Source organism: Tauraco erythrolophus, chromosome 6, assembly GCF_009769465.1.
Source record: "Tauraco erythrolophus isolate bTauEry1 chromosome 6, bTauEry1.pri, whole genome shotgun sequence".
Lineage (NCBI taxonomy): Eukaryota > Metazoa > Chordata > Aves > Musophagiformes > Musophagidae > Tauraco > Tauraco erythrolophus.
In genome coordinates, this window is record NC_141470.1 from 21687642 (window position 1) to 21711898 (window position 24257).

At 39.8% G+C, this 24257-nt stretch overlaps 1 protein-coding gene across 1 annotated transcript in view; it reads right to left on the reverse strand.

The window, feature by feature from the left end:
- Positions 1–23012, reverse strand: part of MPPED2 (metallophosphoesterase domain containing 2) — a 106130-nt gene extending 83118 nt beyond the window's left edge. The window contains exon 1 of the mRNA XM_086613565.1: positions 22885–23012. Within this exon, the coding sequence (XP_086469691.1) occupies positions 22885–23012 (128 nt within the window). The remainder of the gene's footprint in view (positions 1–22884) is intronic.
- Between the last annotated feature and the right edge of the window lie 1245 nt (positions 23013–24257).

The following is a 24257-nucleotide window of genomic DNA, read 5'->3' on the forward strand; positions in this document are numbered from 1 at the left end:
CCGTGCGTTTTACAGGAATAGAGAGAGGAGATCAGTAACTAGCTTCTACCAACACCAAAATACAGGTTTGTACTCAGCATCTAGGTTACTGAAAAGCTTGGTACATTAAAATGCTTAATTGAAATTATGTAAGCTTTCATGATATATAGTCACACAGCTGGCCTGATATTTCTATACTGCTAGTAATTCCATTGCCACAAATTTTGACACCAGTCATCTTAAGCTCAACTTGAACCCTAGATTTAGAGTGGTGAGAGATCTGAATCAGTCTCAGGATGTACAGAAAAGTACATATTTACTTTGTATAATTTTCTTTGAAGTAGGGCAAAAAAAAAATCCCAAAAACCCCAAACTAGAACTCAGTTCTGCTCTTACGTATGCTCTCAACCCTTCACAGTAACTTCGCTGAAGACACAGAAACACAAAAGATGACTGTGAGCATCTACTGGAGAGAATTTTGCACTTTTAACTTTCTATCCTTTATCCTCCTAGTGCAATTGTCGTCACTATAGCCAACATCATCTCCCTGACACATGTCTAACATGAAACCTGGTTGCAGACAGAACTGGATTCAATCAACAAAACGCTGCAATTCCTTGGTAACTGGATTGGAGAAGGTTGTAGCGTGCTATACTGTAGATACTGAAAGCAGGTTCTTTTATTTGTAAAAGATTGTGCCAAACACATTCCCAGCTAAAAAGATTATACCAGTTAGCTTTCTCCCTCTTTTCTCTCTCTCCAGTATTAAACAACTTATGACAAGGAAACCACAGGTCAAATAGTATACATTCCACAATATTTCAAGACATAAACATTAGTTTGAAGGAGAAAAAGCTTGGTAGATAAAGCTATAGTGAGGGGGAGAAATAAAATCTCATGTTTGCACTAGCAGAACACTGCATGAATGCAGCTTCAGCTGGAGATATTCCTTAGAAATGCACAATTCATTCTGACTTACTTTCTTCCCCCCTTTATTTTCTTTTCAAACCTTGCTCGTTATTTGGTGTTCTCATGCACTTTCTCCTAAGCCATGAGTACTTACATGCTAGAGGCTGCTGAACTCAACACCAATGCCTTACAGAAAAAAAAAAAAAACCACCAAAACACCTTACAGATAAAAACCAGAATAATTTTTTAATATTTTTGTTGCACCATCACTGTAACTTGTCCATGGCATTTATTTGACGCACATCAAGTTCAGACAATATTATGAGAAGCATTGCTGCATATATGATCAGGAGGTTTTATCAATTATGCAGTTAATAGGCAGAGTGTTTGCGGGCAACCACAGTGTCAGAGGTTATCTGAGAACATTTTTGGTTTGCTTATACTGCTATCATAAAAATTAATGACTTAAAAGTCCTCAGTGGGAGTATCTGGGACATTCACAGTTATCAGAATTGTTACTGACTTCTGCAGTTAGCAATTATTCTTACTGTGTTAAATCATTTACTTCCAAATATGTATCTCCAAAAATCAAATAAATCCAAAAATGAACTATAGTCAAGATAGAAATCTACCTCAGGGATACTTCTAGAAAACTCAATTTAAAAATGCATTTACTTTCGCTTCTATGCCAGTAACAAAGACAGGAGAAAAGAGGGAAGAACAACAGAACAATTTTGATTTCAATATTATCTACAAGTTAATTCTAAAGCCAAATAAGCTGAAACCGCTGAATATGCAGTTTCTATATGTGAGCAGTAGTAAGGTATTATCACATATGACTCAGAGGTTGTTGCTAATTGTACAAATCTACTTAGTAATCACTTAATATGCAACAGAACACAAGACCTTGAAAGCTTCAAAAACTAGCTGCTTTCCAAATCCGTACATTGTGTGTACTATCAAAATTTTGGTTCACGTGGCAGATGTAGAAGTGCACTGCTGAAAGTAATTTCTATGCCAAATACAAAAAGCAAATGTTCTGTAGCTTTGAAATTTAGAGAAAGAGTTTCACCCTGAAAAGCTCCGGGAAGGAGGGAAACAAGCTGCACCACATAACATTTTATGATACAAAATGAGATATGAGCAACGTAATTTCACTTACGTGATTCAGTTACAAGCGATGCAAATGCAATCGCACTGATTACACTTCAAAACAAAAGCGGGAATTTCATTACTTCAACCAATGCATTAGACATGTAAAAATTATGAAACATCCTATCTGCAGTAGAACAAGTAGAATACATCATTTCACATTTAGATGGGAATAACCAAGGCGGGTGAAATTCATCCTATTGTGGTGGGTGTTGGTAAGGCATAAACTGAGTAACACAACATTTAAGCTCACATAGTCAGTGGTACATAAGGTCTTATGCACAGAGATGAATTCCACCAAACTTGTCATTAATAAGCTAAAGACAGAAAAATTATACCTCAGATCCCTTAAGTGCCGAGTTAAAAACAAACAAACAAACAACGAAACTGACAAAAAAAACCCACCCAACTCCACACTTTTTTAATGCAAAAGAATCTTTTCCATTGATTTTATTTATCTTCTCAAGCTTGAGAATATGAGGAGGTTACTCCAAAGACAGGCTGTGTGAATTAGAAGCACCACAGCTTTTCCTATATGACTCCCCAGGGAGTCTATTTATTAGGCACAGTCCTGTTTTCTGATTTAGCTTAAGCACTTTTCCTAGAGAATAAGAGCATCCACGTCAAGAGGAATTTCAGATTACCAGCTGCAGAACTGCCTCTTCTGTAGGAACTAGCTGAAATCAGTTTCCCTATATGGATACACAGTCTTGTTTTTCATGTTCATACTCCTCTTAGTATTTAAAAGGAAAAGAAACATAAATGCTTTTAATACGTATTCCAATAATAAAAACTAAAGGGAAGCTTCAGCTACTTGAAAATCCACAGCAAAACTGACAAACTAGCAAAACCAAAATAAATATATGGAATATCACAGTGCACTCATTGTCAGCTGTACTAACTTGGGTGGGTTGTTGTTGGGTTTGTTTAAACAGCCAAACCTATTTTTGATTTGACTAAGAATATGTGTAAAATCGCACCCACCTATCCATCCACAGTAATTTTTCTCAGTGTGCAAACGAAATGCCAGTTCTTTTCCCTGCCATTATGCAGCATGAAAAAATATCTTCCAGGGACAGACTACAACCAAATTCCATAACAGCTCTGCAAGGCTACGAGGAATTGTAAATTTAAAAAAAAAAAAAAAAGGATTCCATGATTTTACAGCAAAAAATCATTACAAAACATCCCGTAAAAGACAGTAACTAAAACTTCCCAGCATCTTTGACAGGCTTGTAACTATTAAGGTGTTCTGTAAGGTAACAGGATAATTCAGTAAGTTGCCCAAGGAAACAAAAAAAAACCAACCCACAACTGTTATCAGAATCCGGTAACAGCTGTCCTAACCATTTCTTCATTTACATCTAGATCCATTTGCTTTTTAGTTTTCCTTACATTTCTGCATCCTGGTGTTGCCACTGAAATTTCCAGTTGGACAGCACGAAGGGCTTGTGCTCGTGCGTACCGAAGTCAATAAAGTCAGAGTTCACAGTAACCATAATGGTACAGGAATGTGAGCTAAGGGAAACTATTTTTTTCACATCAATACTTTAACAGTCATCTATATTAAACAAAATTAGCAGTTAAAGATTCTTAGTTCTTTGACTAAAGTGACTAATTTCCTGCAACCTTCCTCCTCCAAACTTTTTGGCAATCATGAACAGACTTACAGACTGTTTCATAACGAACACTGCCCTTCAGGGCAAAACTGGCAAGATACTTCAGTCTGTTCCAGAAATCCCTTCTGCACTTGATTATTCCATCTAGTTCTACTCTATTGGTTTACTTTGGCCCATAAAATCCTGAGCTTCATCTTCTGCAGACTGTGAAGACTTGAGTCTAACTATACCCCTAAAGGGCAAAACTGGCTCTTTCTATAATTAAAAGGCTCTGGTCAATCTGTCTTCTGGAAAATCGACTGCTCCAAACTTTTCCTCAAGGACTGCATTGTCTGCAGGCTGCTCTAGAAATCAAACGGTAACACACTCAGAGGCTTTCCAGTAGCAACTACTTGTGATAAGAAACCATCTCTAGCACTTGCTTTTTTCCACTGGTATTACCTACGGTAACAAGGACCACGTCTAATTCTCTCCTTGTCAAGTAACATCAGAAATTTTTAAAATAATGATCATCTTTAACTGATGGAGAATATCATGCAGTTTCAAAAAGCTATGCTAATCTCACCCACACAAATGACATTTTCTTGTCTGAAACATCATCATCTCCCCAAAGACCATTTCTCACTGAAGTAACACCTTGCTGTTACTATGGTTTGATACCTGTATACCCTTTACGTCATGCCACCAAGATAGCACCAAATACAACTTAGTTTAACAAGCACAGGTGTCTATTTTTTGTAAAACAGCTAAAGTGGCCAACAACCACTTCCATACAGATCAATGACATTCACTGTGTCACAATACCCTTACAAAGTCACTCTCCCTCTGTGCACACCCACACACCAGATGTGATCCAGTAACTCGCTCTGCCCTTGACCTTTGCTAAATAACCATGTCCAGAGAATACCCCAAATTACAGAATTGCCACTGAACTACTACTCAGCACGATGCGACCTGCCAGGTGTACACACCATCAGCCCCAAGACCTCCACAAGCAGGGGTATGCCCAGCCATGCTCGACTCAAGCCAGCTATCCAAAGAGCATCTAACCTCACACAAATTTAATGAGGTCTCTGATTCATAGCATGTGCTACTCACTTTTCAGTTCCCAGCCTGATGGCAAAAATGCAATTCCAATCCAAGGATGATGACTACATGCTTATATGTGGAGGGACAACTGCAGTATGGTACAAAGGGAATGTAGCCCTTGGACATTATATATGGCCTGCCACCAGTTTAACAAGATGTCAGAGATGCGCACCAAGGATAATACAATGTACAGCCACTTTTATGTTTTGAAGTAAGCACAGGGAAGTGCTCTGGAGTGCATAAACTATGCTATGATTTTTCACACCACTAAGCAAAACAGAGGAAACCGTTAACCATGAAGACCTGTTGTCTCCTGGATTTTCTCTGATGGTTCCCAGCCCATGATTCTCTCTCCCATGAGGCTCTCACCAAGCTCTGACTCATGGGAGGTAACAACTTGTACCAGGAAGCCTATCAAGATCATCACCTTCACCATCCATCCCACTCACAGATCCCGGTAAACACCACTATTTGCAGGTTAACGGTGTTAAAATACACAAGCACAGACTTGGTCCTCTTTAAAAGTGTGTAAAAGGTGAGTCATGAGCTGTTTCATGGGTACATGTCAGAAAAAAGGGAAAAAAAGGCCTTCATCCTCTCCCACTAACCCAGAACCTACACTGGGAACCTATAGACAGGTGGCTGGTCACAACCTCCCAACCACTCCTTGTTTCCAGGCATGTTTTCAGTCAAACCTTTTCCCAATCCTATTTATAGTGCAGCTGCACCAACAACTGTCTTCAGCCAGCACCACAAGTCAAGACTTCAGGCATCACAGCCTAGAAGGGAGTATTCACAGGACAGCCGTGCAGACCTAGACCTAGCTGTTCTCCTGTGCCTCCTGCTCCTCATGGCACAGCCACTGACTCAGACTGGCCCTGGAAGTTGCGTGGCCCCTCCACGAGCTGATTCAGCTCAGCAGACAGACAAGTGAGTACGAGCACAAGTGAAGCAACGGGAGCACTGGGTCACAGCAGGAATGAAGGCAGTGGGCTGCTCCTTTCAGCAGAAGCTACGTGTTGAATCAACACAGCAGTTTTCCTAAACGTTAAGTGGGTTTTTTTCTTCCTATAAGACAAAAATAATAAACTCCTTGGTCTAATGAGAGCCTTCTCTAATTCCAGACACAGTTTGATCTCACATCCTACATTCGACTTCTAGATGACTCCTTTTGTTAGAGACAGTATTAGGTCTGGATGGGAAACAGACTTCCTAAACAGACAAATTAAAAGCAAACAAACAAAATGAATGAAGAAAGAAAAAAAAGAAAAGCAATTAACTTTAATATACTGAGATAACAAGAGCCCTGACTGGAGTTTGTTTATTGTGCTAAGGGACTGTATTTCACAACCTTTTTCGCACCTTTCTTTCCTTCCATCTCAGTCCTAACCATCCATGCTTTTTTGTTACTCCTTTTATCTTCCTTGAACAAAACTGAATCCTTACATGGTCTCATGTATTTATTTGAACTTTAAAAGCAGCAAGTGCCCATGCTATATATGCAGAGTTCTGCTCTGCTCAGATTTACAGACTTTTTTGTTTTCCTACAACCACTTCATTTTTTTCCTGAGGGATACACTGACATGAATGCCACATTAACTGCCAAGTCTACAAGAAGAACATTTCAATCACCCATTACGACAAAGAATCAGACCTCTGAAGTCCAATGGCCAGACACTGTTTCATGCCCCTCCAGTAACCCCGCAGCATGGCTATCACTGCCACTTCTTATCTTATCGCCATTTCAAACATCCTCCGCTATGGTCAGACAAAGAGCCAGACCTAAACAATGATGTTAAATGAAGACTTCCTCCCAATGCAGTCTTGAACTTCTAATGAAACTGATCACTCCTTAGCAAGATAAACTAGGCTGGGGTTTTACAAGCTTTAAAATCGAACTCAAGAGAATGTCAAAAGGAAGAAAGCTTCCAGAGAACAGCAAAGCTATCACTGCACGTAAGCATCCTCTCTGGGAAATAGGTATGCATCAACTGTATGCATATGTACATATACACACACGTAGAAACAATTATACACCTGTGGGTTTTTTAATGCCTTCATTTTTTAATCACAGAAAAAAAAATTATCAGTCAAATTCTCCTCTGTTACACCTGGTGGGCAGAAAAAAAAATTCAAGGAGGCTTTTTTGGCTCATTAGATTTTAAAAGGCAGCTGAAGCGGCTGGGAGTTTTCCAGAGTAAAGAACTCAACATTTTTTAATTTCATTAAAATTCAGACAACTGTACTAGAAAGTGATGTCAGTTAGAGAAAATTATTTTTGCAATGTTTTTATAAAAATAAAAGATCCAATATATATGAAACAAAACAAAAAACCTAAACCCAGGAAGGAGCAAGACTTCTGCTTCCTTAGTTTTTCTCCATCTGGCTGTTCGCTGTCAAGAGTATAAGCTTTTTTGCCAGCATAATCTGTTTCCTCATTAGGTGGATCTGTTAACATGATTAACATTAGAACTATACCAGCAAACTTCACTAAAATAGATCTGGCCTCTGTTCAGACTAACTGCCCTTTCTTCCAGGGGAGCCACAGGTAGGAGCTCTAAATGAGGATTAAGGGTTTTCAAGGAGAGAAGAACATCCTGTCCAAGGCTCCACACAGCAAGGACCATCCTTCATTCATCACCCTCCATTAGCGCAGATTTAAGTGGGACCATGCTGACTGCCTGCAGATCCCCAGAGGCCTCAGTACCAGGGAAGGTCCAGAGACGCTATCCCACAGCTCAAAACGGGGTACGCCTTTTCAGACCTTGCACCGTCACTCGTCGTGGCCACACCAGCAGGACAGCTGGCAGCTCAGCGCTCTCCACGCTGTAAAGCACTACTCTGGCCCTGCAGAAAGTCAAATTCCACACTGATCTCCATAGGTGCACTCAGGCCCTTCAGGATATAGAAATTATCTCCTATTACTCTTGAACAACGGTGGGAAATTCTTGACATCTTGTTTGGGAATTACATGAAAGTCTCATGTGGGGTTGTTCTAGCTCTGCAATTCACCTACACTGAACTCTAAACCATCCGACACCACAAGACACATACAGCAACAACTTCATAGCTATGTCTCACAGAGTACTTCTGCAAACAAAACGCGCAGCCAGCCATGCGTTGAACACGAGGCCATCACTAATCAGCACGGGTCTACAGGTCGATGATCTCGCCTTTCAGCAGCAGCACCAGCCTCTGCAGCTCCCAGTCCCCTCTCACTGCAGCCACTTCCTCCTCCAGCAGCCTTCTCGGCTGTGCCAGTACAACTGGCTGCAGGGACAGATGGTGAATAGCACTGGAGAACTGAACTGGGCTATGTAAGAGTTTCCCTCTCACTCCAGGGGATCATTCTGAATTCCCAGTTATGTTACATGTACAACACAGACACATGCGGGAGAACAGAACAGCAGAGCAAAGGAGTGAGGGCTATTCAAGTTGGCAGTACCATCACCCCCAAAAAAAAGGGGGCAAAAAAGCTCTTATAAAACAACAGCTTCACAGACTCATCATCATCATGAATTTAACAAGCAGTGGCTTAAACCAGTTCTCACACCACAGTGGATGTTACAAGGGATGTTAGTTTGAGCAGCTTAAGGCAGCCCCAGGTTGCAGGTCTTTGTGAAACCACAGTGCAAATTGGATCACTGACCTGTTGGGAAGTTTAACATCACATCTGAAGCTAGTGGTGAACCTTGACTAGGTGGGCAAGCGAATGCTTTGCTAGGTTGACTTCATCTGTGATTAAGCCATACAAAAGAGGCAGAAATATCACAAGGAAAAAAAAAACAAAATATACATACATTGCCTTTTTTAGCAATATAGCTCAGTTTAGGAAAATATTCCACAGCATCTTACTGTTTCTGCAAGGATAGCAAAGACTTAAACTCAAAAATCTTGATCCCACTGAAACTTCTGTCAAAACTTCCACGCACAGAGGTTGCAGTTCACTATTTCAAAACACTTCCCCACCACCAACTACAAAGTGGCCTTTCAAATGTGTACGATGGGCTACGTGGCTCAGTGAAAGCACAAGTGACTGAAGTTCTACCCTCTTCTTATTTTCATAAACTTTAGGTCAAGTGCTGCGAAGCAGCATCACAGAAAGCTCCTTCAGGATTCACTCCAAGAGAGTCAGGAGCAGCCCCCTTCTTACTAAGGGCAGGGAGCAGAAGAATGGGAAAGCAAGTAAAGCTCTCAATATAGGGAGTTCTCTATATGCTATTCCTCTGTAATAACACAAGCACTTTAGAACCTTAAAAGACCTTTTCAGACATCGTGTCACTACTAAACAGCTAATATAACAGGAAATTTTAAGTCAAATAGTATATTAGTCAAAACAACACAAATAAATAGCAACGTTGCCAGGCTTAGCATAAAAATGAAAAACACTAATGAAACATAGTGCAGTTTGTTCATACCATGTGCAGTCTAGAATCATGCATAATGTAACAGTGCAACTGCTAACAGCAGGCTCACAGAAGATAATTTACACTTGTTTTTATGGACATGAGGAACTGATCTTTGAAGTTGTCCCTAATGAGATTCTGCTTGGCCCTAACAGCATCCTGAGAGAATGTGCTGGTTTTCTCCCCTGCATCCGGTGCATATTTATAATGCAGAATCCAGACCTATTTAAATTGCACATGTGGACTGGTGTCCCCCCATGCCATCGCAAAGTCGGATTCTCACAGTGGGGAAAAGACCTACTAAAACATTTCCATTTACCTTCAAGTCTTTTTGTAATTACCCATACCACCTTTACTAATTGCCGAAAGATACATGGGGGTTAATGAATAAGGTTTCTTTTTTCTTTGTACAGTTGAACTCCTACCTTGATTAAGCTGCCAGGTCACTGGCAGCTGTATCACACATTGAAGACGTGTCCAAAATACAGTCATAAGGTTCCTCAGAGAAAACAGAAGTGTAGCTGCGTAATGGATCAGAAGACTTTATTTCAAAAACACAGGCAAGCAGCATCAGTAAGACAAATGGAAAACTTTTTTTTTGCTATGCCCTATGTAGTCATTGCTTTAATACTATACCCATCTGTTTTTAAAAGCCCTTTCAGTTAGGAGAGCTGCAAGAACATTCAATCAACATCACTAAAATATCAAGTTGCAACTCATGCAGTAGCCACACCACCATCTACAACCAGGAGATATCGTATCATGAGTATAGCAAACTGGCAATGGGTGAAACACACCATGTTCACGGAGAACCGACCTCAGCTCCGTCATGGTCAAAGAACACAGGTAGTTACATCTGTAGTAACAGGTACAGTAACACAATCCTTCTACAGTACTGGACTAAAAATGACTGCAACAGTTAGATAAACATTTAAAAACATTCATTTAAGTGCTGCCTGACATAACTTTGGGACATGAGTACTCGTAGCACCGCTGCTAACAAGTGTGATTGTCCGCCCTGAAACAGGGTATTGACCCATGTTTCACAACAATCTAAATGAGGACAGCCTAGGTTTTATTCTCTCTTCCATACTTCTAGATATATCCAACCATATACCATGGTTCTTGACTACCACGGTTTCAAGTCAAAGTATTCAAGTAAACTAGGGCTGATTTTCATTCAGAGTAATACACTGAAGCGCAAACTAAGGAAGTTCAGGAAACGTTTTCATGCACCATTCAACTGTTCCTTCTGCAGGGTAACAGCCTTCAGGAGAGTGCTAAAATCAGAACGCTGAGGATGGAAACTCCAGCAGCCATCCTTTCTAGCTGATACATAACATACTTAAGTTATAGCATCAGCGAGTCAACGTTTTAACTCTTAGTTCTCTGCCTTTTTCTGTTTGGAAAAAAATCCATAATTCTTTGAACATACTTGTCAGCACTGTTCATGCCCTACAAATGTACAGCATATTGTTTAAGATTAGATGACTCAGGGGATAGATAGCAGGATACCCGATTTTTCATTTAGAGCTCATTGTCTAATCTGACCCTAAACAAACAGAAATTCTATACCCTGACAGCTGTTTAGTGCCTTTTTTTAAAAAAAAAAAAAAAAAAAAACAACACAAAGGACTCTGCTTTAGTTCCTATGAAGACATTCATGTAACAAAGACCACCACGGCAACCGGTGTTCTCTGAAGAAGCTCTAGTTTGAATGGAGGTAGAGACTAATCTACCCTCCCGGTTCCACATGAAGTCCCTACAGGTAAGAGACGAGAGTCATTTGTGGGGAACTTATGAAGGAAGCTTTAACAGTAACTACAATAGCTCTGTGTGCATACGTGGAGAAAGAGATCTGTTCCCAGTGCACTGTCTGACACTGCTCACAAGCACACTAAGCCCAACAGAAGAAAAATTGTAAAGAATTTTAAAAAAAAAGAAATAAAAAAGCGTGCCTTTAAAGCTGCTAGGTTCTGGGCACAGCACAGAAAGGTTCAAATGACCTTGCCTCAGTATGTTAACGTACAACCTCTTGGTCAGCATTGCCAGATTCCCTTGTGAACAACTACAAGGCATTAAGTCTGGAAGCTCAAAATCTAAAAAAGCTTTTGTTAGGAAAATAATAAAACACATACAAACCTAAAAGACAGACTCCAGTACTACTGCTGCAGCAGTAATGTGCCATATATTACTGCTACACTTCATGCTAGAGCAAGACTGCATTTAAACACATATGCAGACAGTAAAATCGTAACAAATGAAATATAGCTGCAGGTGCAAGGTGTGCTAAGAACTATACTTTAGGTCAACATATTATCTCTCATTATTTCTGGGTATTTGAGATCATTCATCCAATTCTCATCTTCCATTTGTTCTGTATTAGTCACCTCCAGTACATTCCTCTTGCATTTTATTAGACAAGAGTCTGGACCTTAAAGAAACTGCATTGCCTCTTTATAAATAAGATATCCAAAAATTGCCATTTCCTGCACCAAATCTTCTATAGATTCCCATTTAATTTGAACTAATTAATCAAAAAGACCCTCTACCAACTTCTTGACTCTATGTGTTTCAGTTTACACCTTCTAACTTCGCGCTGAATAAAATGATTCATAATAGGCCTTCCTCATTCTGTAGAATGTCTTAAAAACCTTCTAAGAGAAATACTGAAAACAGTGACTCTAGCATATCACAGTATGAAGTGACAGACTATCAAGGAAGCCAGGTGGATCCAAGTTAATATGCAACCTAAATTAATATTCCTCTTGACAATCTAGTCTGAATGCAAGGACTCTTTTAAGGAAAACATTCTCTGTATTAATGACATCTAAAATGAATCAGCCTGAAAACAAAATAAAATCCCCCCTAAACACAGACCATTTAAATTTCTTGAAACCAGTATGAGGATTTCCTTTCACCTCTGGCTCAGAGAAAATGAAGGCTCTACTCTACTCACATACATTTTAAAAGCAACTTGCTTTCTTGAAGGCATAGATTTTATGGTAATAGACAACTAACAACAAATGATGAAAAATCCAAGAGTTGAAGGTCTTCATTTTGTTGCCAAGATGATGTATCAGGTTCTGAGAGGAACAGTATGTGTGATCCTTCCATTAACACAGCGGCACTCTCAGAAAGCAGCAATGCAAAGCAGCTGAGCAGAACACACCAAAGGACACAGAGCAAAAGAAAAAAAAAAAAGAAAAAAAAGCCCTATACCACCCCTAGTAGATTATCATCATCGTTTTAATTCTCAGATGGTGTCTGAAACTCGTATTACAGTATTTGAACCGTGCAGTCTTGTTATACTGACATTTCGAGCAGAAAAACTGTCTCAAGAACTTTGTCCAAACAATTAAGATACTCTCCAAAACATCTAAGAAGTTGCAATACGAGTCGTAATTCTCCTTCCGTAACCTAAAGAGGGTGTTCCAAGTGTAAACTTTCAAGGTATAGAATAACGATAGCAGAATAAAATTTGTTCCTCTTGTATATTACGGCTTCCTTTCAAAGCTGCAAACATTACTGTTTAACAAACAAAAGATGATGGAAAAATCAAACTAATGTCAAGAGAGATATAATCAAAATGAAAACAATTTATTTAAAAAACTTTCAAGTAATTTCAAAGATTGCACCTGAGTTCTATGTGATTTTTTAATGTATAACTATGTATTTATTTAGTTTTAACTTATTCACTCCTTTCCACCAGAAGGAAAAGTGAATGCCTGGCTGACTTGAAATTTACAAAATAAACAAACTATAAAGATGAAATTTCCCTTTTCTTTAATATCTGTTAATTATCATAATCTTATATGTACATTGCTAACAACTAGAGAAAAGAAGTTCCTGAAAGAATCAGTTTAAAATCGAGGGAGCACTTAATCTGGCATCTCTAAGTGACCAGTCCTGTCCCACTGGAAGCAGTAAAAGTGTCACTAATCACTGCATTTAACAAGTATAGGACAAGACTCCTATTTATTAAATATGCTGGACCACATGAAATTTTAATTCGGTACAATTATTTTCCCCAAAAGTACTACTTCACCATTCACAGGAAAGAAAATAACCCTTTGTTAATTCTCACTGCTGGCCAAAAGCGAATGTGCTTTAAGAAACAAAGAAGCCTAGAGTAATTAAAAAGTAATGACTTTTTCCTTTGTGCTCCCTATATAAAAGGGGCATGAGGGAAGATATACTAGATTAGCACCTTTTCCTTCCCATAAACTGATACAATAGCTAAACATTTAGGAGTAATGTGCTGACCCTGGTGCTCCCAGTCACTACACTCAATTCCTTATACCAGAGAAATTGTAAACGTGGTAAATAGCAAGTTTCCTGGCTTACAAATACATCACATATAGTCCCTTTATCATACTCCTTTCTCCCTCCCTCCCCCATTCTCTCTCCATCTGCTGCCCTCCTGGGAAAGGAGTGCTACACTTAATGGCTGTGTGCTTTTAAGTCTAATGTGCTGGATATAAGTTAATGCCCAGTACAGTAAATGGGGACTCTGCTGTGAGGAAGCCTCCAGTACTGTTTTTTTCCCTGTCAACATCCAGTGGAATCTCTGTGGCCTTAATGTCAAGCAGCATGGAAGGAAGAGAGAGTCTGGGAATATGAAATCCATAACCTGTGTGACAAAAACAAATCTTGCAAGACACCACAAAGCACAATCATTGAAATAAACTTTTGGTAAAAGCAGGAGACATTTGGGATTTTCTTATTTGTCTCTCCCCTTGGAGACATTTGAGATTTTCTTATTTGTTTCTCCCCTCAATATGATGATTTAAATTTAGAAAATACACCCATTATAAAACAGGGCGTATAAAAACAGGGGCAAGCATTTCCCCATCAGTGGAGAGAACACAGGTGAACTCTGTTGACAGCATTCTGATCTACAAGACAAGAGAATGAAATAACATGGGCTTGATCCATCAGAGTTATGCAGAGGATGACCATATTTGGGGATTATGGGCTAACCTGCTCTCTAGACACCCTCTCTGCCCCCACCCTTAAAGCTTCAGCAGCATCATGCAACACCAGTGCTCACCCAACAGCATTTTGCTTCAGCCAACCTTCACGCAGCAGATCCTGCAGGATACATACTGCTGATGTGCTGGGAGAAATCTCCAGGTTTATGGAGGTTAAGACCAAACTTTACAGTCAACTCTTCAGGAGAGAAATAAACTGCAACTCCAGGTACCTAAAGTTTATTGTTTGGAATCCAGACTTGCTGTTTTCTGTTCTAACCACTTCTTACTGCTCCAGGCATGTTACTGGCTACCGTCCATGTTACTGGGTACAAGATTATCATACACTGCCTTTTTGTTTGAAAAAGGCATCAAAATAAAAATCATTAAATGAAGTCTAGTCATGTTTACAACAGGACAGAATTGGTTTGACTTCAGTGTTTTAAACGCATACACGTTTTGGTCACAGCTTTCCTCATTTTATAATCAAAAGCAACCACACACAGCATCACAAAACTTACTCTCTGCAATGTAAGACCTAAAAATTGCAATCTTAACGGCTTACATCAAAAATGAAAGTAAACGTACAAGACTTGAATTTCCAAATCACATCAAACAACAAGCTCTTTATATCTTCTGAAATACCTTCTATGAAATATATGCAGGTATTTATGCAGACATGCTTACCTCCTTTCTCTATTTTACATTGCTCTACACGTTCGTATTACAGAAGACACCAGAAAGCCCGCATCAGGCCTTCTGCTAGCAGAAACAACCATGAGGAAGTCCATGCAACTACAATTCAAACCACTGGAAACAAAAAGCCATTGCTCCAAGGACCAAAACTCTCAACTTGATGGAATACTCTCTAGGGACTTGGAAAATCCTGGCATGAATTAAGAAGTGAATGATTTTACCTTGCAAGACTGAGAGGACTTCCTACCTATCACTGGCACTCCACTCTCTCTGCTAGCACATATCACCTGGGGCAACGCAGGTAATCCCGACATCAAACTTTACTGTATTTTCAAAGAAGTAACTTTACAAGCCCACTGTTGAGAGATGCATGTTTTAAAGAAATATCCTTGCCTCACTGTATTTCTGCTATGCCTAAGCACGTTTATTTTCTCAAGTTATGACACTTTATGGAATTCAAAAGCAAAACTCTTCAAGCGTTCTTCTGGGAAGGAGACATGGTGGCTCTCCATTCCTGGATTTTTCTGTACATACCCAGGGTAGGCAACTGACTCGGAAATTAAGCCACCTCTGGTAGCTCAAGATTAGAAATGTAAACTCAAAAAGTTACTGTGTAACATTCAGTACAAAAGCGATGTTCATCACCAACACTTGATCACTTCTGAAACAATCCTGCATCACACATAAGTAAACTGCAGATAGTAATTTAACATACAACATAGATGTCTAAATCCACATTGTTTACAGGGCTTTTCTTCTGCTTATTTGTCCAGCAAGATATTCATGCAAGGATTTGTAAAATAAAATAACAAAGTGTGTGATAGGTAGGTGCAGAACTTTCCTTGGGCTTGGAACAGCCATGTGTCTCAGGCAACACACTCTCTCATCACTGCTGGCAGGGAACACCAGCCTCATTCTGCCACTAGAAGAAAACCATGAGCCAAAAACTCTACAACGGGATTTGCAGTGTGAGGCCTGAAAATTTTGTAAAGTATTAACTCCCTGTTTGGAAGTCTATGCTCTAGAAGTCTTTTCACAGGACAGATTACACCCTCAACTCAGTACAACATCCTGATTGTAAAGTACCTCCATCTTTTTTGTCTAAGTACTTCATAACAAAGAACTGCCTTGGTGAGCAGTCTCCCTCCACCAGAAGGTACTGTGGTAGTGATCACTGCTGCAAAAACCATTCCTGGGCAGATCCCATCACACACCTCCCATAAGATATGAACACACTGTATATCATACATAGACATGAAACAGTCAACTGTCCCTCAGTATAACCAACCACTAAATGAACTACATAGGTAATACTATAACGTAGAATCAGATCATGTAATGAAAATTTCCATTTATAGTGCTCAGCTACTGAAATGGGGCCTTAAAATTGAAGTACTTGTTACCGGAAGGCTTTTTTACATGATTAATACAACATAAAAGAACATTAACATACATGTGCATGAAAACCAATTTTCTTTTTTATTCCCTCTCAGGGTTTACCACAGGGGCCAGACTGACTCTAAAAGGTGTTGTTTTAAGAGCGTGATTTCATCAGTGAAAAAGTAAGGTGAAGAAACTTCCATCTCCTCCTACCCTTGCCCATCGGCTGATCTGTAAGCTTGCTGCCTTCCTGCCTGTGCTGGCCATCCCCATAACCCACTACTGGTGAGGTTAAACCAAGAAAGAGATCACTAAAAGCAGCTTGAGGGAGGGAGGGGAAGCCAAAAATGACTGAAGAGACATTTTTAACCTAGACTGTTTCAGTGGCACGGTCTATACAGTAGCCTCACAAAAAACTGTGGCAACACTGCCAGGGAGGTGTCAAAGCGTGCGGCACAGGGGCAGGACCGAGCAGCTGGAGAACGGCAGGGTCAGCGCTGAAGTCGGTGCATATCAAGAACTTCTCCCCTTCCAGCCATGTGAGTAACCTACGGACACGGCTTTTTACAGTCAGATGACCAGCGGTAACTGCACCAGGCCAATATCTCATTCTGAGGGACTGACTGACTTTGATAGGTATGGAGACTGCTCTGGCAGCTGGTTCCCACCAGCTCTAGAGGCAAAGAGTTTTATCAGCAATTTAAACCAGATCTGGCTTCCATCTTAGAACAGAGCGATTCAGAAATACAGTCAGTAATAGCACAATGTTGAAAAAAAATATTTTAAATCTGTCCTACATTTATAATAATAATATTTGCACTTTTACAGCATCAGCCTTCCAGGGATGTCAGAACAAGTTGGTATTATTCCTTTTTACAATGACAGAAAGAGAGGTCAGAAACTTCATCAATTTTTCAAGAGAGTTTAGCATATTACGACTACACTGAGTAAACACAATACAAAGGGGCTAAATTTGAGTTTTAATTACAAAACTGCAATCCCTGAGCCTTGTGTCACCACTGTATGCACTTCACTTTCAGCATGCTCCACTCCAGCATTTCATAAGGCTTTAAATACAAGCATATCCTATGAAAAGGTTTTTATTCTCATTTTACATGTAAAATTTAAGTTTAGCACTTCTGTTACACTCAGACTTTTGCAAAATAGGTAACTTCAAATAACGTAAAATCATTAAGATCAGTAGAGATCTTAACTCACACAGACATATCCACATGCACATGCTCCAGTAAAACAGTTTTCTTAACAATTAAAATCAGCATCCTTGCAACTCAGCTTACGTTGTTCCATGGCAGGAGAATCAGAAAACGCAATCTATTAACAGCCCTGTTCTTGAGCGGGGACTATTTATTTTGGGACAGCTGTGATTCTCACCTCCAGCTGTCGTCCTCCCCGCCTTTCCCCTGGAATCCCCATGCCACTGCAGGGAGAGCTCAGCTGCTTTGAGGCAGCTGCTGAAGCGGTACTGCTGTGGGCTTCAGAAGAAAAGGTTTGTTTTACTTGACACACGGAATTGTAAACTGCTGCATTTCAGCAGCCACCGATGCTACTGAGGGACCAGCAAGGGACAGGAGACTAAAACTGCACAAAGGTAACCTGACTGATTGTGAGCCACGACCCTGTTAAAAACTCCTGTGTCCAAAAGTAAGGCTCAAGTTTAACTATACTCGTTTAAGGTACTCATGTTTTCACCATTAGAGCTTAAATGTAACTTAATTGTTTCAGGCAGTACTACTTTGGGTGGTTTTTTAAATTTATTTAGAAAAATAAGCAGTGAAAAGGAGCTTAGGTGGTCATGAGCTATGTATGCTTTTATAAGAAGCATTACTAATAGACATAGCAATGATTTCCACCAAAACTATGATACTCTATCACATCAGTATCAACTGAAATAGCCTGCCCAGTTACACTAGGTATAGCTAACTAGCTTAAGACTGAACCTCTGTATTATCTCAACCAATATTATTACATGTACAAACTCCGCTATTCTGTAAATGTCAAATGAGCCCATTCTCTATTGATGCCAACTCTTTCTCCCTCCCTTTATGTATCACACACCTTATATGAAACGGAAGTTGAGAACACTACAAATCAAATGCATGACTTCCCACTAATCTCAGTGGGAGTTTATAAAACCCATTAAATGCAGGATGGTTTCCCCAAGAAAAAAAAAATATGCAAGATCCTATTTCTCAAGGTTAGCAGTCTAATAAAGATCTGTGGGTTTTAACAATTTAAGGCTTCACCACAGTTGAAAGTTTTTTCTTCTATGATTATACTGCTATATTTTTATATTACCATTATTATTATATATACACATTTACACACACTCCTTCGTTTAAATACTTTATTCAACTATACATATATACTTCCACTAATATAAAATGCTGTTTATACTCTTTGTTTTAAAATAAGAATATTCACATGGGGAATTACTCCAGTACAGAAAAGGCAGTAAAATTATACAGTTACAGATTGTTCAATATATCTCCAGGTATGCATAAACTCATTTAGAAGACTTTTGCTCTGGCACAGAAACCTCATTCTTTCTTACTCCTCTAGTACTGAATTTAAACCATACCAGAGCTTTAACTTGTACTCCAAGTACCCTAAAAACAAGCCACCAAGCCATTCTGGTGAGACCAGAGGAAAGCTAATGAACTCCTCCAAAAGGCTCAGCCTGCAGCAGCTCAGGCCACAGGCAGTTCATCTCCTCAGAACTCCCTCATCCGCACCAGCTGCGCCTGTCGAAATGGCCATTTTCCACAACAGATACGCAAAGTTTATTTCACTCTCCTCTTTTTTTTTTTCTCTGAAAGTAAATGGAGTGTTTACTCAAATAAGAGATTTTTTTCCCTCTGGTTAAAACCTAAGAAAGTAATTTTCCATTTGGATTTGTCCTATTTTCTTCTCAGCTCCTTTCCATTGGTCTGAGGAAAAAACGAGACGAGAAGGTTCCACAAAACTGAGCCATAGTAATTTCTGTTATATTAAAATGGTTTAAAGACCCACTGTGGCAAACTGCAGTAAAGCTACAGAACTAAAAGCAGAAAGAAAAAAAAAACTTATGAAAAAAGAGGGAACACCCTACGCAAACAATGAATATACCTGATGAATTCAATTATCTTCTAAGTTTAGCCATTTTTACTTTTTTTCCTACTGTTTCCTTACAATAGTAAAAATTTCTCTATCTTTTCTACTTTAAGGCTTCAGCTTCAGAGGATGAAGCCTTCTGCAGCTTAAAGAACACCTGCCCTGGGCTTCCAGCTCCTCCTGCGTGTGCCCGTCCTACTGCTGCTCACCGGCATTGTTGGCACCAATATGACCGCAGCCTCATACAGAACATCTCAAGGGTCTAAACAGCCTTACGAGCTTTTTCTTTAAAACCTTCTACTACTTGGCAGCACTACACTGAAGGAGCCAGAGGCATTTGCCTCTTGAGTCACAATTCCCGACAAAAAATGAGAGAGTACAAAGACTTTCAGAAGAATAATAATCATTAAGAAGCAAAGGCAGGCACATCATAATTGTTATTATTTTGCAGCTGCCCTTTAAAGCAGGAAACTAAAGTGATGCAGTTAATTAAAACTAACTGAAAGTAAACATGACCTCGCATTGAAATACAAACAATTTATAACATTTTCAGAAAATAAGTAAACCTGAGGGTGGGAACGCTGCCTCAAGATGACAAAAAACTTTAACATGAGATCCCTTTATCCAAAATAATTGTACAGTAAAAACTGTCTTTAGAACACCTGTTCAAACATTAATTAGTAGAGAAATAAAGTACAAAGACTGGACAAACTGATTCAAAATTCATACTCTACCAGAGCCTAAGTAACTGACAAAACTGCTGTCACAGCCAGCCCAAGCAAAGGGAGCTTTAATACACTGTTATTTACCTGATAGTACACTTAAACGGATTCACTAAGTGCTGGTGTAAAAATACACATAAAGATGATAAAAGAGACCTGAACCCCTGCTGACTGAACACCACCATGTGAAAGGCACAAAATGAAAGTGGGAGAAAAAGCGCAGGACACGTGTCTCCCGAATAGGCAGCATAATGCCAGCAGTGCCTTAACCACCAGGTTTACACTGGCGATACTCCACAGACTCTCCACTTACTCTGTGTGAGAGTCAAGCCCAAAGGATACTGGAACCAGAAATGGCTCAGTATATGCCAAGAATCCAGTTCTCACCTCTGCACGTGAAGATGCGCATTCATAAAGAAATTACTTTTAAAAAAATTATTTCCTTTAGGGAAGAACATTGTCCTTAAGCTGCACCCAGCCACTGATTTATGGTATGCAGCAGGGCTTCATAGCAATATATTGCCCTGCTATTCCAATACATGTCGTAACACTCAGTTCCTGTGTTGCTTTACTCATGTTTCATCACCCCATGATTTTTCAAATAAATTTTTCACGAGAGTAGAATAAAACCTCCTCAAACTCCCTCTTAAAAAAATAAAAAAAAAATTAAAAATGCACGCATGACTTTAAGATGGCAAAAAGAAAAGCAGACTGTAAACCCAAATCAAATCAAACAATCCTGGCAGCTGCAGCAATGTGGCACTAGCAAAGGTACAATAGAGTAAAAAGATCACAGTTTCTGTGTTAATACTGTTTTTACCAATTTTCTGTTCATGTTTTTTGCTTGATGACATCCTCTTTCAGAAATATGCACACTTCCACTACAAAACATTGGGAAGACAAATAAGGACCCCCTCTGACGCTACCACACAACCCAGTCCCTCCTCCCCAGAAATAATACTACAGTTCTTACCGTCACACAAACCCATAGCCACGGCTGTATCTTCACTTCCTTGCTTTCCTCTACCCACAATTCTAGACACCTGGTAGGATCCTGTCATTTTTACCTCAACAGGTTTTCTAAAACCCATCATTCTCTATCTAGACCCACACCTGAACTAACCTCCTGCACAGCAATGTTGTTTTCTTTGCTTCCATTGTAAATCTGAGACTAATCCCCTTCTAATTTTTCATCTTCCTTTTGGTATGCCATACCCTTCCTTGAAGCCAAATTACTGTTTTTAAGAAAGCTACAGTATTTCAGTTAAAAATCCTTTAAAACACTGTCACTATATAGTAGGTTATAGCTTCAGTATTTATTTCAATTATATAATTTAAATAAGTAAAATATATTTTAAGACATCTGTCAAATCACTATTGCTTACGAGATATACAAATTATTAAGGAAGTTGCTGTATAAATGTTTGTGAGTTTTTGAAACACAGCACAAGTACAACGTTGAATGCCACACTTAGTTGGTCCTAAAATCAGTCCCCACTGAAATCGGTATCAGTAAGAAGGGGCTCATTAACACTTTAAAACTAAAAACTAAATTTCTAATTTATTTTACTTGTTCTGAATTCATTCTCTACATAGAATTTGTACTTTAGTCTGGAGTGCAAAACACGCAATGGAACTTTGCTGACATAAGGTGTGAAAAGTGAATCAAGAAATATAAATATTTCTAAAAGAAGAGTTAAGGCATCATTGTAGTAATGAATCAGATGCAATTAATGAAAACTTCTTCCACCTTGAAAAGTCACATGCACGACAGACACTTCAGCATCCTTCCTAAAGTTGCCTTTAGAAGATTGTAACCACGTGAAATCCTATTAGGAGGTGCTGAACCCCTACATTGTAACTCTTCCGGCAGGCTTCTACATAACAAAAATGTAACGAAGTTCCATACAACTTTTTCCCCCCTTATTATGCAAAATCCTTATCAAATTCAACAGTGTGACACCGTTCAAAACCCTGACTAACAATGGCACGCAGGAGGTCAAGAGATGCCGCCTTTGTTTTAGTTTCGCGTGCTTTTCAGTCTATTAATGTTAAAAGGAAAAAAGAACCTTCACAGAAATAACCGATAAAGATCAAACCGAACTAAACAATGGGAAGGAAATTCAGAGTTAAAGCTGGTACTTAGCTCTTACCGCGAACCATTGTGCCCAGGCTCTGGGCAGCAGAACGATCCTGCGGGTCAGAGGACACCCGGGAATGACAAGGTGAGGTAAGAAGCCCTCAGCTCTCCACCTCCCACCTTTCTGTTGGCTTGAGGTCGGGCCAGGGACGTCGTTTTAACGCCGTTTTTTGTATTTTTCGGAGGGAACTGCCGGGCAGCCCCCGACTCCTTTGTGCTGCGGGTTGCGAGTGGGAACGCGGCACACGCTCCACTCGCAACCAGGAGGACAAAGGATTCGGTGATCGCGGGGCGGGGGGGCCGAAGAGAGGGGACGGACACAATTAGTCCCAATTAGGCCTATTTCGCAGCTGAGTGTAAGGGCTGGGGGAAGGGAGCTTGAATTTTAAAGCAACGGGTCCCTCAGGCGAGTTACAGTGACATCAGTAAAGCGACAAGTTTCAGCAAATGTGCCCTGTTCGCCATCGCTGGGGCAAGTGCCACCAAGTCGGTGGGACCGCACCTCAGACAGGAGGAGTCACCTCCAGGAGATGCTGGAGCAGCGTTTTTCTCCAACACACCACGTTAAGAAATTCGATAACCGTTTTGCCTATTATAAGCTAATGCACCTAACCAATTTTTTCCAGTTTTCCACCCGTTCCTTCAGCAGCACTTCTCAGTTTCAACGCACACGCACACACACGCAAAGGAAACGTCAGGAATACTCACATGTGCACGTGCGGAGGCTGGAACCTGCTCTGGTTGATGTTGTAGTGCGTAAACGCCTGCGTTGGATTGGAGCTGTATTCATCCACCGTTATGGTAACTTTGCCTTGTGAAGGAATTCCATGAGCCATCCTTCCTCCTTATTGACATGAGCAGCTCACAACTTCCCAAGGCTAGGAGCGGGGTAGGGCATTGTGTTCCAGGCGGCTCCTGACTCCAAGCAGCTCCTCATCAACTCCACAGATCTCTGCCAGGAGAAAAAGACAGCACACGCTGCTATGAACTTAAAGGAGACGCAGACAAACATATGCAGACATATTACTCTATCTTCTCCTGATTTCCATTCGAAGATCTTTTCCTGTATTTTTAATGTATTCGTCACCCAACTCTCTAAGCATTAACTATTCACATTTTTTTTCCATTACCTCATCATTTAACTCCACCATCATTAAATACATCCACAGGATGAATGCTGAAAATAAGGCTTTATCTTTGGGCGTGTGGTGGGGGGGAAATTAAAATCTATGTTGAAAGTTCCAGTTACATACTCCACATTTACTGTTCTTTATTTTAAATAACATCTCGTGCTAACTGCAAGCATGAAAATTAACAAGTGGACCCAGTTTCCTGAAATGGCTTTCCACAAATACGCACGCTTGCTTTCAAGGCCCTGTTTCTGCTTTACAAAATAAGTTACATCTGAGAGACTTATGAGAAGCTGATTCAAAGCAGAAAATTTTACAATTGCAGAGCAAAAGGTGCACCCAGATACCCTTGAATCAAAGTGTTTCTCTGTCCAGAGAAAGGCTCGTATCTAGACAACATTAACTAAATATCCATGTTATAGCAATGAAACTGGTTTGGATTCATCACCCAACAGTGATGATTTATCTGACAGATTTAAGTGCGACTTTATGCATAAATATTTCTGCATAAGATTAAAGAAATATGCTCTTCCCTCTCTATGCATCCCTATCTTTCACTTATTCAAAGTGCTCTTAAACGCATTTCACATTAAGACTGGAAGCATTCTATAATATCAGTGTAAGCCCAATAGCCAGAAACTTCCCAAACCTCTTCTCTGTTGAGTTCCCTGCACAGAATCTCAGCTTCAGTTTCTTCAATCAATAAACTGAGGATACTCAGCTGCCTTCTTTTCAGAGGGACTTTGTGAAAATTGATCAGCTGATGTTCGAAGAATACTTCCAAGATGATCAACTCTTTAAAAGCCCTGTTCATGGGTAGATGCTCAGTTGGGGCACGCTATCCTAGCTGCAAGGACTTACACGAAATCATGACACTCTGCATCAGTTGATTCCCACTCTTAGTTGCTGTATGCAATAGAGGATTTTTTGTATCTCGTGTGTAATTTACAA